This window comes from Peromyscus leucopus, chromosome 1, assembly GCF_004664715.2.
Source record: "Peromyscus leucopus breed LL Stock chromosome 1, UCI_PerLeu_2.1, whole genome shotgun sequence".
Taxonomy (NCBI): Eukaryota; Metazoa; Chordata; class Mammalia; order Rodentia; family Cricetidae; genus Peromyscus; species Peromyscus leucopus.
In genome coordinates this window covers 40396895-40416277 of record NC_051063.1, presented here as the reverse complement: position 1 = coordinate 40416277, position 19383 = coordinate 40396895, and the positions used below count along the sequence as shown (strand labels likewise).

Genomic DNA, 19383 nt, shown 5'->3' with positions numbered 1-19383 from the left:
ATGGGAGTCTGTGCAGGGGCAACATGCTTATCTACCATGACTGGTGAAATCCAGGTTCAGTCGGCCCCCTCCCCATAGTGTCTGCTAGAAGCCCCTGGGCCTCTCCTGACTTGGCCAGCCCCTGCTCTGCAAGGGTTTGGATAGGTCCCCTGAGTTTACAGACGTCACATAAACAGAGTTGTGTGTGCGCGCACGCCTCACTGCTGGGGAAATCCCCACAGCTGGCTCTCAGGTGACTAAGCTTTGCCCAGAAAGCAGCAGCTGAGAGTGCCTGCAGGACGGGGAGGGGGTGGGGGGGTAGGAAGAGTGGGGGGGGAGCTGGGGGGGGAGCTGGGGGGGAGTTAACCCTTCCATTCCACAGCACAGGCTGAGCTTCCCGCCAGGGAACAAAGCCCAGCACAGAATCTGTGTTGTTGTGCCTCCTGCTCATTTCTCTGAGCCCCGTCCCACATCTTCCTGCGTTAGGAGAAGGCTGTTCTTTGTCCTGTCAATGCTAGTCCATCATCAATTCTGGGGAGTCTGGCTTGATGGAGACTTGTCCCCAAAAGAGGCCACAGGCAGAGCCCTAGGGAGCATGTCCTAATGACTGACACTTAGGTGGGGGACCATGGCCAGGAAATCAGCTAGAATTATTGTACTCCTCTTATGGGTGTGAACGGTGTCTCTGGGGGCCTGCTCCAGGGTCCTCCTCTAAAAGGAAGGCTGGAGAAGGCCCCCGGGGCAAGTTTCCTCCCACTCAGGTGCACTGTTTCTATTAGCCAGTGATGATCTGCATTATGTCTCTGAAAACAGTACCTTGTGGGCAGTACTTGGAGATGTGGAGGAGCTAGATGCTCAATTTACTTTATTATGTTTCCTTATTGAGATACTATGTAACTCAGGCTAGCCTCAAACTCATGATCCATGTGCCTCAGTCTCCCAGGTAATGGGAATTTTTTTTAAGAGCCCCATCCTGATGTTTAGAGAGTGTCTCAATGTAACCCAGACTGGCCTGAAACTTGCTATGTAGCTGAGTATGACCTTGAGCTCCTGCTTCCTCTGCTGGGATTACAGGCATGTGTCACCATAGGTAGCTTAGATACCCAGTTTAGAAGATGTCTCTACACTGGGCCATCAAATGCTGTGACTGGACAGACAGACAGATACCTTCTGCACAGTTGCGTTCTCTTTGCCTGGCACTCAGGAGGCTGAGGCAGAAAGTGCACAAATTCACAGTCAGTATGGCTTTGCTGGCTAGTTTCTTTTGTGTGTGACATGCTGCATGTGCATGCACGCGGCTGGCTACTTTTTATGTCAACTTGACATAAGCTAGGGTCATCTGGGAAAGAATCTTAATCAGGAAAATGCTTGGCTGATGATTGGTGTGGTGGTTATAGCCCACTGTGGGCAGTGCTACCTCTAGGCAGTAGTCCTAGATGGGATAGGAAATCAGGCTGAGTGAACCATGAGGAGCAAACCAGTAAACCGTGTTCCCCCATGGCCCCTGCTTCAGCTTCTGCTCCCAGGTTCCTGTCCGGACTTCCCCTCGTGATGGAGTGTGGCCCGTGAACTGTGAAATAAGTAAGATGAAATAAACCCTCTCCTTTCCAAGTTGCTTTTGGTCATGGTGTTTTATCAGCAATAGAAACTCTAGACACTGGACAATTTAGGCTTTGTCTCCAAAAAAAGGAGGGCTTGGGGTTGGAGCTATATAGCTCAGAGGTAGACAACTTACTTACCATGCCTGGGGTTTAATCTCTATGTGGTGGTTTGGATGAGAATGGCCCCCATTAGCTCTTATGTTTGAATGCCTGGTTCTTAGTTGGTGGAACTCTTTGGGAGGGATAAGGAGGTGTGGCCTTGTTGGAGGAGGTGTGTCACTGGGGACAGGCTCTGAGGGCGTAAAAGGCTCCCACCATCTCCAGTATGCACTCTGTCTCCTGCTTACGGTCCAAGATGTGAGCTCTCAGCTGGCTGCTCCAGCCGCCTGTTGCCATGCTTGTATTCCGCCATCATAGACTCTAACCCTACGGAACTATAAGCCCAATTAGACTCTTTCTGCTCTAAGTTGCCTTGGTCATGGTGTTTCGTCACAGCAATAAAAAAGTGATGCATCCTAGCACAACAAAAATAAATGAATAAACAAAGAAATAGACAAAACCCTTAGTAAACTGTGAGTGGTCTGGCATTTCCCTGGCAGGGCTATATGCCTGGCATGGAGACTCTCGATTGCTTTGCCCCGCCCACCTGTGGTACTTGTGCTGTTGTATTTATTGACACACTGGTTGACTTATTCTTCCACCCAACTGGAAGAAAAAGACCTCAAGTTCATCTTGGTATCCTTGAAGCTGGGACCACATGGCCTGGCACACAATAGGTTCTCGGTTACTTAGCAAACAAATCTATAAAACAGCCGTGGCCAGAGCCTAGGAGGCCAGTTCTAGATCCAGCTACGACCATGCGGTCCTGGAAGGAAGACCCAGAACTAGCACTTTCTCAGAAACTTGCTTCTTATCCATTCAGCCTTCAAGGACTCTCCCTGTCTCCCAGACTGCCATTGCTGTCCACAGGGTCACAGGAGTGTGGAGATGGCTCTGAAATCAGAGCACTGGGATCCAATGAGGGAACAGAGGCATGTCCCTCCTGACAAATCTAACCACGTGCAAGGTCTCCACGGGGCCACTGTCAGTGTACAGAGACAGTCTTAGTGTGGCCTGTGTGGCTGGCCTGTCACCCTCCTGCAGGGATGGTTATCTACTCACTTGGACCCTGTTTAACACCCAGGGAACCTCCAGGGACCCAGGGTGACCCGGGGAGACCCAAATCAGGAAAAGCTATGGCTGAGACCACAGACGTCCCACACATACAAGTCAGAAGCAGAGCTGAGGGAAGGTGGGGACAAGGGGCCAATGTCGCCTGAGCCGGGGAATGTGAGGGATCCTGACATGGCCCCGCTATCTTAATGCAAGACTCCTGCCTGATGTTAACTCAGTCCGTCCTTAGGCCAGCTGCTCGGGTCACGTGGCGACAAGATCCAAGGGGCAAAGAGAGAGTCAGGGAAAAGCACGCTTTTCCTTCTAAACTTCCTGAAACTTTGGAAAAAAACCTCTTTGCCTTCACATTTCAAAACTGACCAATTATAAAGAGGCTTCGAGCCAACCCGGTTCCACACGGCACATTTCTGTTTCTAAACTAAGTAACTTCGGATCAGAAAAAGGTGCTAATACAATAAGCAAGGCGCATTTCCCGAGTCTTTGTTTTTCCACTGGCCTCATCGTTACTGGAAATGCTGTACCGGCGTCACATGTCTAGAAACCAGAAAGCTGAAGGAGCAACATGCTGTCGTCTTCTGGCCGAGGGCTGTGGTGGGAAGCATTTCTTTGCTGGACCACAACTGGGGTGCCTCCCCGACCAGGAACAGCCTTATGGCAGAGTCTCATCACCGCCCCTGATGAGGCCAGGTTGGGGGTGGGGGGAGGGTAGGCTTAGAACCCTGTTTCTTGACAGTTCCTTGTGGCCTACCTCCAACTGAAAGCATCTTCAAAGAGCTGGCCCAGGCCCGTGGGGATCCAGCGACATTCCCTCCTGCTACCTCCACTGTCTATCAAGCCTGAATGTGGCCATCGGTCCACAGCCAGAATGTAAGCTCTGCTTTAGTGTAAGAGTTCTTAGGCAGTATAGTATAGGCTTCATGCCTGTGATCTCCGCACACAGGAGGTGAAGACGGGAGGATCAGGAGTTCAAGGCCAGCTTCCATCACAAAGAGAATTTAATGCCAGCTTGGACTACAGGAGACCCGTCTCAAAATAAAACAATCCTTGGGAGCCCATGCTGAGTGGGCCTGGGCAGGGCCTGAAAATCTGCACTTTAGCAAGCAAGCTCAGAATTCTGGCTGGGACTTTGCCCAGGCTGTTGTTCTCTTCCGGTCCAACTTCCTACTTTCCCAGCAGGAGAAAGCGGGTGATAGGAGCTGTGGAGGCTGCTAAGGGAGCAGGACCCAGGGCCTCAAGGCTACCTTGACTTCTTTCCTGAGATCCCGGAATCTGGGAAGCGCTCCTCCCTCCTGCCCAGCATCGTGTGTCCAGGCCAGCTGAGCAGTGGGTGCTGCCTTGGCTGGGAGTCGTGGCATGCACCCACGTATGTACAAGTGCACGACACGTGAGCTGTACTGACACTCCATCACACCATTGCCACATGGGCTGGCTGTGGAACTCCATCAATCAGCCGCATTTCCAGCTAGATGCCTTTGTACTTCAGGGGTGATACAAGGCTGAGGAGCCAGTGCCATGAAAACTGAAACAGTTTAAAAACACAACCATGGGCGAGATGTGCCAGACGCTGATGCCTCCACAAGACATGCTCACTCGGGGACAAGCCAAAGGAGGGCGCCAGGAGGATTTTGGTCATGGTCACACAACAGCCTGGGTCTTCCACAGGGGATGATCAGTTTCAGTGGATGAGGAAGCCCTGGAAATTGCTTTGGTAGTGGGAACGCTACATTTTCCAAGGCTTCCTCTCCAGCCAGGAAGGCCTCCCCTTCCTCCACTCTTACTCATCTCAATCCCACACCCTCAGTCATGCCTGTGGTTTCCACCAGGGCACCCAGCACAGGCCCTGCAGCTCATCCCAGCTCAGGGCGCTTTTCTTCAGCCTCGCCAGGGGTGACAACTCTCCTGTTCTCTCCAGTCTGCCTCCATGCGTCCAGGAAAGCATCTTTGTCTGTCGGTGGAGCTGGGCATTCCCTGGGCCAGGAGCCAAGCAATGCTTCAAAGAAGCAAAAGCCAGTTCTTCTTCTGCCAGAAGAAGGCTGCTTGCAGCACTAACCTAGAAAAAGCAGACCCCCAAGGCCTCATGGACCTGCTGGCTCTCCTGCCCTGGAGCTCTCCTACCCCTCCCCGGGCTCCAAGGCCTGCTGAAGTCAGCAGGAGACCAAGTTCTACACAACCTTCACCTTGGGCAAGCAGCCACGCTTAGCCACCTCGTCTGTAAAAGACAGGTGGGGGCTGACAAGATAGTGTGGCAGGTGTAGGTGCTTTTCACCAAGACTGACCTGAATTTGATCCCTGAGAACCACGCAGTGGAAGGAGAAAACTGACTTCCACAAGTTGTCCTCTGATCTTCATATACATGCTGTGGTGCATGCACACACACACACACACACACACACACACACACACACACACACACGTACACGTACACACATGTACACAAATAAATATAAAATATATATTTTAAAAAAGGTGGCCCAGCTTTTCTGGATAGTTAGCTTTTTATAGTAGTCAGTAGTTATGGGTAAGTCTTTCTACTAGAAAAATATACTTTATTTTAAACTGAACTTGGGGGTTTGGAGAGATGGCTCAGTGGTTAAGAACACTGGCTGCTCTGTCAGAGGACCTGGGTCCAATCCCAGCACCCACATTGTGGCTCACAGCCACCTGTAATTCCAGTTCCAGGGGATCCAACACACTTTCTTCTGGGCTCTCCAAGCATTAGGCATGTATGTGGTGCCCAGACACACACGCAGGCAAAACACTCACAAACACAAAATAATACTTTAAAAACATAGATAAACTTAAAAAAAAAAAAAACCAAACTTAGCCAGGCACGGTGGCTCATGCCTCTAATCCAGAACCGGAGAGGCCAAGGCAGAAAGGTTGCCATGAGTTCAAGACCAGCCTGGGTTACAGAGTGAGACTGTCTCAGAAGTACAAAGCAAGGGGCCAGGGAGATGGTAAGGTACTTGCCACAAAGTCCGGTGACCTGGGCTTGACCCCTGGAACTTACACAGTGAACAGAGAGACCCCAACACACGCCGTCTCTGACCCTATTCGTGTCACACACGCCCCTACACACAGATGTGTGATACAATTTATTCTCAAGCATTTTATAATAGTTCATAAAATTAAAACTCTTAAAAGTAAGAACAATTAAAAACAAATGAACAGAAACCCCAAACCTGCCCAAGCTCAAAGGCTAGGCCCAGAGACACAGGCTTGTGCTGTGCTATTCAAAAGGCTGAAGCACAGGGCTGGAGAGATGGCTCAGTGGTTAAGAACACCCGCTCCTCTTCCAAAGGACCAGAGTTCGGTTCCCAGCATCCACGCCGGGCAGCTCACAGCCGCCTGTAACCACAGCTCCAGGGGGCCTCATGCACTCTCCTGGCCTCGGCGGGCACTCCCCCACACATGGCACTTACTCACTGCCACCCGGAGTGAGGAGGAACCTACATCGGCACCCTTTCCTACAGGAGCGTGGGTATATCTCTGCAGCCTCCCGCACCCCCATTTTATAGATGTAACCGAGGCACAAGGAAGCTAAGGACTTGATCAAGAACATATAGCCTGGCAGACGGGGGCGGGCATGAAACAGGCGCTCTGGGTCAGAATCTACACTCCTCTGGGGCTCACAAAATGGAAATAAATACTATGATGGAATCTTTTTACTCTCAAGTTAATGTCATCTTCTCCCCTCCTTCCAGAACCTATAACAAACAATAAACACACAAACCAAGAGCAAAGCCAATGCAGGGCAGAGCTGGGGTTTAAATCCTACCTAGTGTGTGAGATGCCAAAACCTAAACTCTCCCTCCACCAACAATGGAACCACAACAGTGCTGACCTCACTGATGGGCCCAGGAAGACTGTTTGAAGATCACAGACATGGAAGGCAGGCTGAGTGAACAGGACTTCACCAGGAACATCAACACGTGCCCACGAGAACCAGCTTGCAACACTCTTGAGCAACCTCATTTGCATTGAAACGAGCTCAAGGCTGAGAACGAGCACCAGGCCCCTAGGCCTGGCAAGTGGCACCACACAGAAGCCACGATCCCAGGGCTGTATGGACCACTGCGCCCCCTCGTGGCAAATCCGAGAATTCCTCAAGCATCTTCCTTGGGAGCTATGGAGACTGGAAGGGAAGTCCTGCCCCGGGGCTTCTCTGTCCTTTAGGACTCTGGGAGGAATGCCTGCTGCCATGGAGGAGCTGCCACAGCCACTACTGGCCTTTTCTGCTGCTGGCTGGCAGAAGGCCCTCAAGATGGATGGTTCACCCAGCCTGTCCAGAGGGTGCTTCTGCCACTACTGGTCAGGCGTGATGCTCCGCGGACCCTCTGGAGAGGATAGCCCCCACACTTATTTTTCCTTTTTTGCAAGGCATTTTTTGTGGTGGCGGCGGCAAAAGCCCATTCTTGGTGGATGTTAAGGAAGGGGAATTGTCCAGCATTGGGGTGGTGGTGGTGAGGGAGGCCAGAGCCAAGAAGCTGTAAAGCTGCAGGGCAGAGCCGAGACTCCCTGAAGACCCACACATGTGGACAGAAGCTCCAGCTTGGGCTTAAAGGTCCAGCCTGTTTTCTTCAGGCCTGCCGTATGGGTTCAGGCCGGCCTAGACAACCCGGCCAGTGTGTAAGCCAGTTCCTTACAATAACCCCCCCCATCACACAGGCACCCTGGTTCCTTCCCTCCTTAGGTGGTCCAGGCTGGCCTTGAACTCGGCCCTTTGAGTGTCGGGATTACATCACACCCAATTATAATAAATCTCTGTCTTCTGTTGCTTCTCTTCTTCCAGCTGAACTCTGACTGGTACAAGACAACAGGTGAGCCCCTTCCGGGTGAAGGAATGTGTCCAAGGTCACATGGCTGACAAACACGAGAGAGGACACTTGAGTGTGCTGGTCAGTTTTTGTCAACTTGACACAAGCTAGAGTCTCATGAAGAAAGCCTTAACTGAGAAGGCGTCTCTATCAGACCGGCCTGTGGGCAGGTCTGGGGGCATTTTCTTGAGTAATAATCGATGTGCACAGTGCCACCTCTGAGCAGGTAGTCCTGGGTTGCATAAGACAGAAGCTGAGAGAACCATGGGGCAAGCAAGCGAGCAGCAGCCCTCCGCGGCCTCCGCTTCAGTTCCTGCCCTGATTCCCTCAGGGACGGACTGTGAACTACAGTGGGAGCCCCATAAACCCTTTCCTTCCCAAGTCGCTTTTCAGTCAGAATGTTTTCTCACGGCCTTAGAACACAAACCAGGACATGGAGAGATCTGACTGACACTGTCCAGCGCCCACGCTTTCCCAAGGCCCAGGCGCAATCACCAAACCCACCAGATGCTGCCACCCTTTCCACTCTATGGATCTCCAACCACCAGCTCGAAAACCAAGTCACAGCACTCCGCCCCACCCCATCCCTTCAGCGTTCCTCATTTCACCCAGAGGAAATGGCTGGTGGGACCCCACGTCTGTGTCACCCCACCTCCTCTCCTGCACCTGCCCCTCACCCTGCTCATTCTCCGCCCTGCCCCCGCCTGCCTGAGGGGCTGGCAGGCTCTCACAGGCCTCAGGCGTCCCACATGCTGTCTACTCGGTCAACGGCCACGTAGCTCCAGCACTTCCCTCAGGACAGCTCATCACCACAGACTCCCAAACGGCAGGCCTAATTCTGTAACTCAGACACTTGTGCCATACGCTGCACACAGCCGGGCTCCATAAGGTCAAAAAGGCTTGCTTGCCCGGAGAGAGGCCACCCTTTCCTGACCCTCCCAGGGTGATCCAGGGACTCATGCGTTCTCCAAAACTCTCAACAAGTGATTGAGGCTTGTGCCGGGGCACAGCCTTCAACCAAGGTTTCAAGGTGTCGGGAGATGGTCAGTCAGGGAGCAGGGACATGCGCCAGACAACTAAACCAGCCACAGGGAAGGAGCCGAGATCTGGGAGGGCGAGGCAGGGGCGGCTTCTCTGAGATGGTAAACAACACAGCAAACATCTCAAGAGGGAGCCAGCCCTGGGGAAAATGGAGGAAGATTATTCCAGGCCCAGGGTACAGCAAGTACAAACGCCATGCAAAGGAATGAGCTTGATGTCTGAGGGACGAGGATGACCAAGCGGTTGAACAGGTTTGACTGGGTGGGGAGTGTGTTGGGGCAGAGCCCAGGTCAGAAAGGCAGCAGGGGTCAACTATGCCAGAAAAAGGAGTTGTTCTTCACCGCATGGAAGTCCCCCGGGGAGTTTCAGCAGGTTTGGAATGCACTTTAAGAGTGCCCCCTAGTGGTGCCGTGAGGAGTGGCAGCTGCAGGGGGTACAGGCCGAAGCCAAGGGGCGACTTGGACAGCTGGGGTCTTCCTGGAGAGGTGGAGGGGAAGGGGGAGAGGTGGGTGGACCTGGAGGTCCAGTTGAGAGGCAGAGGAAGGGAGGGCCCGAGTCCTGGCAAGGGAAGATGTAGAAAGGAGCAGGTATGGTGGGAGAGATGCAGAGAAAGGCCAGACCCCGCTTTCCTCTGTCCAAGGTCCAATGCCACCACCTCCACGAGGCTGTAAACCACCTGACATTGTTCTTGTCCAGCTCTGCCCATGCCTGGCTTTTTTGGGGGGTGGGGTGGGGGGTCCTTTCAACTAAAGCAGCAGCTCTCACCCCAAAGGGGATGGTTCATTCCAGAGCTGAATATGAGTAACCACAGCCCAAGAACAACAATCCAGGTTTCCCCAAGTAACATGTTCCAAGGGGCAGCAATCCTGTGAGCTGCTTATAGTGACGGGAGTAAAGAAAGTCATCCAGTAACACACTTTTCAAACGCACTGAGTACATCAGCTCGGCAGGCAACAGATGCATGGGGGTGGGGGGCCTCTGCCACAGGCTTCGGAAATATCGGACAGTACCCTTAGCCCTTTGGTTGGTGGGAACTAGGATTCTGTTCATATATTCCAAATATTTACCTAATGGTCACAAAAATGTCACATACAGAGGGGGATGATAAATGGCAACTGACAAGGCTAAAGATGAGCCAAAGACAGTTAGACTCTGGACTTGCAACATTCCAACCTCTCCACACCACTGACGTTCCATCCAGTCAATCAGCCTTTGCCGCCACAGCTTCTTTCTAGGAATTCTAGAAATAGTTCATCGTCTCATGTAACCAACACTGGCCTGGAGCTTACTGTAGAGCCAAGGATGCCTCTCGACTTCTGATTCTCCTACCTGTGCTTCCTGAGTGGTGAGATTGCAGGCACAGACCACCAAACTGGGTTTATTCAGTGCAGGGATTAAACGTAAGGTTTTGAACATGCCAAGTGAGCACTCTGGCCCCAGCTCTGCCTCGGAAGTCCTAGGTGACATGAACCTGCTCTCTGAGCTCGAGAGAGAGGACAACCTGGCCCCTGTGGACAGATGTGTCTCTAGAAGAGTGTCACACTCGTTTCCATCATCATCAAGGGTCTTGTAGGCAGCACAAGCTTTGGAATGAGGCTGGAAAGCAAAGACAATAAACGGTACCCACCTCTTCCGGGTGAGTGACCCTGAGAGGCTTCTCTGTAGAGCAGGGGTAAGCTCTAAACCTGGACTCTGATTCTGCATGTGCCCAGAGCCACGGGCCGTCACCAGACTGGAGTTTTAGGTTTCTTCTCGCAAAAGCCACCATGCGGTGTATCCGAGCAGAATGTGAAGGAACACATGTAAAGTTCTGGGCACTGAGCGCTCACTGAGGAACAGTGGCTAGCCCTTCAGGACTGTTTTCTCTGCTGCAGGCAATGATCTAACCACACTCACAGATAACAACTGGTACCATCACTGCCATGTAAGTGTGTGTTAGAGTTCTCCAGAGAAACAGGCCAACATGATGTGCACATAGAGAAAAAAATTAGTTTTGAAATTGGCTCATGTGACTTTGGAAGCTTAGTGAGCACCAAGTCTGTGATGAGGGAGGGCAGGTAGGAGCCTGGGAACCAGCTGTAGTCAAGTCCAAAGGCAAGCTACAGCAGAGCTCCTGGTTGGTGTGTTGGCACGCGTGTGTGTGTACGTGTGTGTGTGTTCCATTAAGGCCTTCAACTGATTGGATAAGGCCCACCCACATTAGAGAGGGTAACAGGATTTATTCAGGGTTCACTGATTTAAATGTTAATTTCATTAGACAATAACTACATCATAGAAACACACAAATGAAAAGTCCTCACCAAGCACATGGCCCATCTAAGGACATTCAAAGATAACGGTCTAAAGCAAAATAGTTAACCACCACAGAGTGGATGTAAATGTCCCTAATTTACAAAGACAGACTAGGTCCCGAGAGGGAGGAGTCTCCCATGAGTCACAGGGGAAAGAGCCTGGCTCCCAAGGCCTGATGCCTGGCTCCAGCCTGCCATTTTAACCATGACATTAAGTGGCCATTACCATAAGCATACTAATGTAAATTAAATTTCCTCATCCGTCCTTTTCCTGGATGGAGATGGAAGGCAGAGAAACTGAGGAGGCAGCCTGAGTGGAGCATGGGGAGTGGGCAGGACCCCTAACTTAAAACAGGAGGCCCACAAGGATAATGGCTATCCACTACTGCTGTAGTATCATACAGTACTACACAGAGTATCATACACACATTATTACATAGTATTATGATTTTATTATGTGCTAAGGGCTATCCTATATTACATGAGACAGGATCCTCATCATTATTGTTGTAAGCATAATGAAGAAACTGCAACAAAAACTTCCCAAAGCCAAACAGGAAGCTGGAGTTCCGCATGAATGAGTGCGCTGGACTTGAAGAGGTTCAGGGCAAGTGTCTTGGTTATGGCAACTCCAGTTTTGCCCCTCCAGTTCTCCCTTTGGGCTCTGGCCAGCCGTGTTGACGAGAAAACTTTTCAGGCTCCTCACCCCCCCTTTTCACAAAAAGAAATACCCTTCTGCTGCAGTGCATACCCGAGATACCCTGGCACAGCTGTCAGTCTGTGCACACCACATCCTACCCCACAAGTACACAAGCGTGCTTGCACAGGCTTGAGCTTATAGCACACAGAGGACACCCAGCCTATGCACAGTTATCAGCAGGACCACCCAGGTCCGCACAACCCAACACATGGCCTCCCACATCCAGACACAAGATAGCATTTGCACACCCAACACATCCAAACCTATATTTACAAGGACACAGAATACAATTACTTCCACCTCAATTCCCACCCATCGCGGCGGCAGGCAAGCCTCTACTTGGCCCACAGCCCCCCCCCCCATTGAGATAGAGGGGCCTTGAACACACCCCCAAGGGTCAGACTCTTCAGGAGACTGTCCATGACGTCCCACTAGGACACATACAGGAGACACATGTGCCAATGTAGCTCTCTCTGCCTCAGCCCTGCACCCCAAAATTTGCCACACTAACTTTAAAAGATCATCCTCCCCCAACTAACTACACCCCACCCACACCCAGGCGTGTGCCATTTGGGAAAGCCTCCCCCACCCAGAAAGAATCTTCTTTGACCCTCCGGGACAGCACCAGAGAACCACCTCGTTCTTGCTTGGGGAGCACCTACACCTGCCGCTTGCTCCCCGCCCCCCCCCCCCCGCCACCGTCCCTCCCCCGCGCGCCCACCAGGTCTGTCTCTGCAAGCCACGCTCGGCTGCAGCAGACCCCACAACCTTGAGCAGCGCAAGCTCCCAGCTGGGGCGAGTTCGGGCCAGTGGTGAGGTGCAGCAAACCCAAGTCTCTCAAGAGCAACCAACCCCTTCTCAGTCCCACTTTCCCACGCAAAAGACCCTGCGTATCCACAAACTCCTCCAGCGCAGCGCGAAGGATGAACGGGAAAGCCACAGCAATACCCAGCAGTGGCTGGGGTGCAGGATCCGCCTGCAGATGCTGCAGGGGCTCAGGCCCTTCCCGAGACACCCCCTAACCCATGCACCCTACTCCCCTCAAGGAGTCAGAGGAACTAAGGAGGAGAATGAAGGTGTAAGTGGTAGAGAACTTAGGGAGGAAGGGACAGGGAAGGGGCAAAGGATGCGTCCCCCGACAGGCAGGACCACAGTGCCGCCGCAGGCCGGGAAGACATCCCCCCTCCCCCGAAAGTCCTGCGCAGGATCTGAGGGACGCGTGCGTGCATGCAGCTGGGAGGTCAGAAAGAAAAGCGCCGAGACTCCCTTACCTGATTTCCTCTTGGAACTGCCATAATCTCTGAAAAAGAAACAACAACAAATAGACATGGTTAGGGCGGGCGGGGGCACGGGGCTGCAGCTATGGGGGCGCCCACCGGCGGGCTGCGACCGCTCCCGGCGCCTCAGCTCATGTGATGCCGCGGCTCGGCGAGCCGCGCGCTCCGCAGTTGCACGCACTGCGCGTTGCGATACCCGCCCGCCGCCCCGGCGGCCCGGCCTCCCCACGGCAGGACCAGCCTCCTCGCCCCGCCCTGCCGCTCCGCAGCCCGCACCCTGGCCGCGCCCCAGCCTGCCCAAAGGGGGCTCACCTTCCCTAATTCTCAATAGATTGGAGAGAGCTATCAGATTCCGGCGGGCCTGCCAAACAGGGAAACTGAGGCTACCAGGAGGGTGGGTGATGGCTAGAACCCAGGCTCTGACCATTTTGCGTTGCTAGCCTGGTAGCAACTTCCCCAGCACGCTTTCATTCCTGCAATTAGTTTGTTTGGCTCTTTGATTCAATGTTGTCCTCCCCCACCCACCCACCACCCATGGCACCCTTACGGCACACTAGCTGCTTTAAATCACTCCATCTCTTGGGACTGGCACAAGTAATGGACAAACATGGCCTGCAGGAACATAGCACCTGTAGTTCTTTTTCTTTAAAGGCGGACACTGGGCCTTCTCTTCTGGGCACTCTGCAGAGGTGCAGAGGAAGCTGGGAGTGGTAGGAATGGAGACCGAGCTTCTAAAGGGAGTACTGGGTCCTAGTCTGTCACTTAAAATAACTGCTGGTACCCAGTCATATAGCCCCTCCCACCTTCCTTCTGCCCTGAATGGACCGATTGGAGTCTGCCCAGTTCTGCTCTCCGGTTCCTGTAGACCTACACTCAGTATCAGGCAGAGGCAGGCTCCCCAAAGCTGGCTGTTCCTGCTGTTCCTCCTGTACCTTCCATTCATTCCCCCAGTCTCGTGGAATTTCTAAAATCTGCATTCTGATAATGCTCAAGAAACAGCACAGAAGCCAGCTTGGGACTTATCTGGAGACAAGAGGAACTGCCCTCCTGGTCCCCGAGGACCAAAGAAAATGCCACTTGCTCCCTATTTTTGGCCAAGCAAACTAGCTAGCTGGATCTGCTCCCTGGAGGAGGGTCTCACTGAGAAGGGCAGGCAGGCAGCCCGTAGGGAGAGACTCTCAGATTCAGATCCCTGAGCTCCTGAAGGAAATGGCCTTAGGCAACAGGAAAGGCGACTGGCCTATACAGGCAGGGGTGCCGGCCCTGTCCCCATTCCATCGGGCAGGGGAAGCTGCTCTTCTTGTTTCTATTGAGACAGCCTCACTATGCAGTCCTGGCTGGCCTTGAACTTTTGCTTGCCTCTGCCTCCTGAGGGCTGGAATGAGCGACATGTGCCTCCCCTCCTTCTTGTCCAGTTTGGAACCCCCCAGTGAATGAGATGAGGCTCATTCACTGCCCAGCATCACCCGTTGTGAGGAAGGGCTTGTGGTTCAGAGGTCCCGGGAAGACTAAAAGCTGCAGGGCCTGTGGGCAGAGGCTGCACTGTTAGGAAGGGTGGAGAGCAGGGCTGAGTACACAAATGTGCATCTCTCCCTTGATGCACTGGCTAGTTTTATGTCAACTTGACACAAGACAGAATCTTCAGAGAGGAGGGAGCCTCAACTGAGAAAAGGCCTCCATAAGGTCAGGCTGCAAGCAAACCTGTGGGGCATTTTTTAAATTAGTGACTGATCGGGGAGGGCCCCGACATGGTGGGTGGGGCCATCTCTGGGATGATGGTCCTGGGTTCTATAACAAACCAGGCTGAGCAAACCCTGACAAGACAAGGCCATAAGCAGCTCCCCTCCACGGCCTCTGCATCAGCTCCTGCCTCCAGGTTCCTGCCCTGTTTGAGTTCCTGTCCTGACTTCCTTCAGTGATGTGGAAGAGTGATAAATAAACCCTTTCCTCCCCGATTCACTCATGGCGTTTCACGAGGAACAGTACCCAAACCAGGCCACTTGCTGAAGCAGAAGGTAAGCTGGCCCGCCTCCCAGGGCCCCCTTGATGTTCAGATGTAGGGAGAACTCCCAGCAGGGAAAGGATTATTATGTAGTGGCTGTTTCCCACCCAGAGAGGAATTCTTTTCCCAAGATTTTCCACCGAGGCTGACCAAGGGGAAGGGCAGGGCATGGCTGGCAATTCAGAGCCACCATTTTCCCAAAGGGCTTGCTGGGGTCTAGAACTCCACAGTCCACTGGCCAGCCCCAAGACTGCCGTGGCCAGGCAGGAGCGGCTCCTTCGCTTCAATGGCTACCTTCTCCACGCCGAAGGCTGCCCGAGACTGTCTTTGAGTCAGCAGCACCAGCCAGGAGGCAGGCGAGCTGTCCTCACGGGACGGAGGAACGAAGGAATGAGGCGTACGTCACAAGCACCACACTGGTGAAGCTCAGGCTGACCGTTCGATAGAATCATCTAGAAAGCTGGCTAGAAATCCAGGGTGGAGCCACCCACACCTACTTGGTTGTCTTGTGTTTCCAACAAGCTTCCTTGGGATTCTGAGGCTGGGCCAGGGTTGCGTAAGCACCGGGCCCCAGCCACTCCCTCAGGACAGTTGTGTGAAGCAGGAACAATGTGTTCGAATTTCCCAAAAAGCTTACAGACAGAACCTCTAGAGGGCCTTGTCCCACCATCGGAGACTGCAGTCCTCCACCCAGGGTTCCCGGATCTCTCTCCCTATGAGTGCTACGCTGCCTCCTTTCAGGTGAGAAGGGCAAGGCCAGAATCAGTCAATGAGTGGCTGGGGTTGGGTTGGGCCCCAAACCAGGAACCCTGGTTGAGCTCTGAGGCTACACACAAACTCTCAAGCCCCACCCTCCTGGAGCTGTGGGTGCAGGAGTAGAGGGCAGAACCCTGGGGCCTGACAAACACCTGGGTAGAAGGGGAGACTGGGTCTTGACAGTGGGGGGCAGCTGGGTCACAAACGAACTAAGGTAGGGTGGCAGTTAGACGACTCCATACGGTGCCTGGCCTCCAGCCCAGGAAGGCTCTGCCCTAATAGGAAATTCTCGGAGGTTTCCGGTCGGGCACCTTTCAGCAAAGCCACTTGGTATTTTTAACTGCTGAATGTGCTGAGAAGCAGCTTAGGTATCTGGGACTCCCCCATCCCTCACATACCAGACTACGAAAAGGCAGGACTACCCCACGGCAGACACGCCCACCTCTCAATCAGGTCTGGCCTGACAGGAGAGCGGGGGGTCAGATTCCCCCCTCACTCAATTGGGGTCTTCCGTTGGTGAAGTCGCTGCCCCAACCACGCTCCCCTCCCTGAAGTCACAGTCTAGCCTGCCTCTGACCTGCTGCTGAGTCACTGAGGCCCAGGGAGCCACCGGAAGGAGCAGAAGAGGGAGGGCAAGGCTAGCATCTCCCTTTCGTGATGCCAGAAGCTAATGTAATTGGAAAGGCCTCACAGGCTCCACCAGGCTGTCGAGCCATTTAGCCGGCCGGGGGTGACTAAGACAACAGGCACGGACTGTACTAAGAAAACTGGAACACGGTGCTGGTGGGGAGCACACGGGGGCCAGTGTTCCCCTGTGGCCCACGGGGTGGAGCGCAGGAGAGAAGGCTGAGTTCCCCTTCAGCTCTCTGTCGGTGTCTGCAAAAGGAGAGTCACACTGGTTCTCTCTGGGCCCTTTCTGGGGAGATGCAATTGAGCTCACGTGAGGCCAAAGCCTCTGGTTCAAAGCTAGGCTGCTTGCTGTGGTGGTGACCCTGAACTACCTCAGTCCTGAACTTCTGCACGCAGAGGACGAGGACAGCCACAGCCAGTCACAGTCACAGAATGAGGACAGCCACAGAACCGAGGCTTTGGGGAGGATAGAGTATACAGGTTGTGGAACAGACTATTCTGGAAGCCCAGCAACAGCCACCCCTGAGAGTTCAGTGAGTGGAGGACCCAACCAGTACATGCAGCACCGTTTTGTGGCCTGGGGTCCCCAGGGTGATAAAAAGGAGAAAGTCAGCTGGGCATGAGCATTCATTTCTCTCTGTCTCCTGTGTGCAGATACTTTGTAACCAGGGGCTCCAAGATGAGGCCCTGGACTCGCCCACTATCATGGAGCCCAAAGAAACCTTTAAATTGAAACCTGTGAGCCCAAAGAAACCTTTAAATTGCTTTTTCTGTGGGATTTTATCACAGCCTGAGGAAAAGTAAAAGAAAACAGTTCCTCTCCCTATACCACACTCTTGGAGATTCCTAGCATTTGGTCTTCAGTGCTGAGGCAGGTGGAGCTGATGTTAACCCACTTTACGGATGGGGAGACTAAGGTCCTAAGGGAGCAAGAGGCGGGATGCTGGGATCCCGGGGTTAGACAGATAGTCCTGACCCACAATGCTCCAGTGGGACTGAACCAGGGCCTAAGAACTGGACTGCAAAAAGAGGACACACCACCAGCCATGGACTCTTGCTGGGAGTGGTCACCCCTGTCCATCAAGGTTATCAGCGTGAAAGGGAAGCCAGGAAGAGTAGCTGAGGCAGGTGAGAGAAGAGTCAGGGAAGTTAAGTTTGGGGGGGTGGGACATGAGGAAGGTTGCTGTCTCCTTGGTAGGCAGAATCTGGCAGCAGCCCACAGCATCCTTCCCTCTCTCCTTCCTCCCCATGAGTGAGCACCTTGGCACGGGCACAGGCTCGCACTTCCATCCCAGTGCCGTCTGCTGGCTGACTTTGGCTGCACGGCCTGGGGTGCCCGTCTGCAGGTCCGCGGCTGCCACTAAGACCTGCTCAGGAGAAGCAGACTCCGTGGCAGATGGCTGGCTTGGGGTGACTTTGAGAGCTAGGACACAGGCACTCCTTAGACTAGGTGGACTGGGGAGACTGCATCGGATATAACCTTGGCTGAGGGGGGCTCAATCTAGTCCAGGAGAGACTGTGGTGATCCCGACCACTCGTCATCCTGTAAGCTTTGGAAGCTGCTGCCGTGTGACCTTAGGGACCCCCTTATAGGCAGGCACGAGGGAAGCTGGTTCTCAGGTCTGTGGTGCAGGTGGGTCCCAACGGTACGTAATCCAAGGTGGGACCTGACATTCCCAGACAACCAACATGCCAAGCATAACAGAGATCCTGGGCGGAAGGAGGGTCCCCTCAGAGACAAGGCCCTTTTAATCCCAGGACAGGACAGGAACAAGGGGAAAGGCTCTAGAAACAGGGACAAGCCGCTCACAACGAAGGAAAAACGGATCTGGTAGTGTGTGAACAGGTGGTCTGGTGAAGGGCCAGGATGGATGGAGTTTGAAGGTCCAGCTGTGAAATCCAGGAGGGATCAGGGGCAAGGGGCACGTGCCCCGAGTCCAGCTGGAGGGAAACTTTCGGGACTAGGAAAGGTAGATGACTAGAAGATGGAGGCAGGAGAGAGGCTGTGACAGTGTGGCCCTAAATCAACTAATCTAGTTCTGGGCTCTGCTCTGCCATCAGGATTGGTGGCCTGGACAAGCCACTTTAAACTTTCTGTTTTTAGTTGGGCCTTGTAGAGCACCCCTGTATTTGCTAATTGGAAGTTGGGGAAAGAGAATTGGGATCAAAAAGCTTTTTTAATTAATTAAAGAATGCTGGGGTGTTTTTTTGGAGGCAGTCTTATGTAGGCCAGGCTGGCCCTTAAACACACTATATGTAGCTGAGGATGACTCTGAACTCCTGATCCTCCCGCCTGTGCCTGCAAAGTGCTGAGATCACAGGGGCGCCTACCATTCCTAGGATCCTACCATTCCCATCGCCCACCATTCCCATCCCCTACCATTCCCAGCACCTACCATTCCCAGCGCCTACCATTCCCATCCCCTACCATTCCCATCCCCTACCATTCCCATCCCCTACCATTTCCAGTGCCTACCATTCCCAGCACCTACCATTCCCAGCACCTACCATTCCCAGCGCCTACCATTCCCAGCCAAACTAATGCCTTTCAAGCCTTCATTCGTCAGTGAGTGCCGAACTTGCTGTGACAGATCTCACCAAGCGCTTCTAAAGGGTAGAACTGACTAGAAACCATTTAAGTCATTTATGGTTAAGGGTGTTCTGTGAAATGTCAGTTTCAGTAATCTGTCTACCTGTCTGACTGTCTGTCTCCCTGTGTTGGGCTGAAATGTGAGATCTTCTCCTTCTTTTCTTTTTGTTTTTTGTTTTATTGTTTGTTTTCTTTTGTTTTTTGGAGACAGGGTTTCTCTGTGTAACCTCCCTGGCTATCCTGGAACCCACTCTGTAGACCAGGCTGACCTCGAACTCACAGAGATCCACCTGACTCTGCCTCCTGAGTGCTGGGATTAAAGGCGTGCGCCACCACCCCTCAGATAAGATGTGTTTCTTAATTGGCAGGGGCATTTTAAAAACACTGACGAGTTCTCTGGGCTTCCATTCCAAGGAGGCTACTCTGAGTAGCAGACAGAGCTGCTGCAAGACTCCGATTCTGCAAGAGAGCCACAGAGAAAGAAGGAACATGTTCTTCTAGAAGCCAAATGAGAGTATCTGGGCAA

General features: G+C 53.1%; 1 protein-coding gene across 1 annotated transcript in view; it reads right to left on the bottom strand.

Moving 5' to 3' along the window:
- The window catches only part of Sh3pxd2a (SH3 and PX domains 2A), a 212473-nt gene that overhangs the window by 71754 nt on the left and 121336 nt on the right, over positions 1-19383 (bottom strand). The window contains 1 exon segment of the mRNA XM_028874661.2: positions 12874-12902. Within this exon segment, the coding sequence (XP_028730494.1) occupies positions 12874-12902 (29 nt within the window).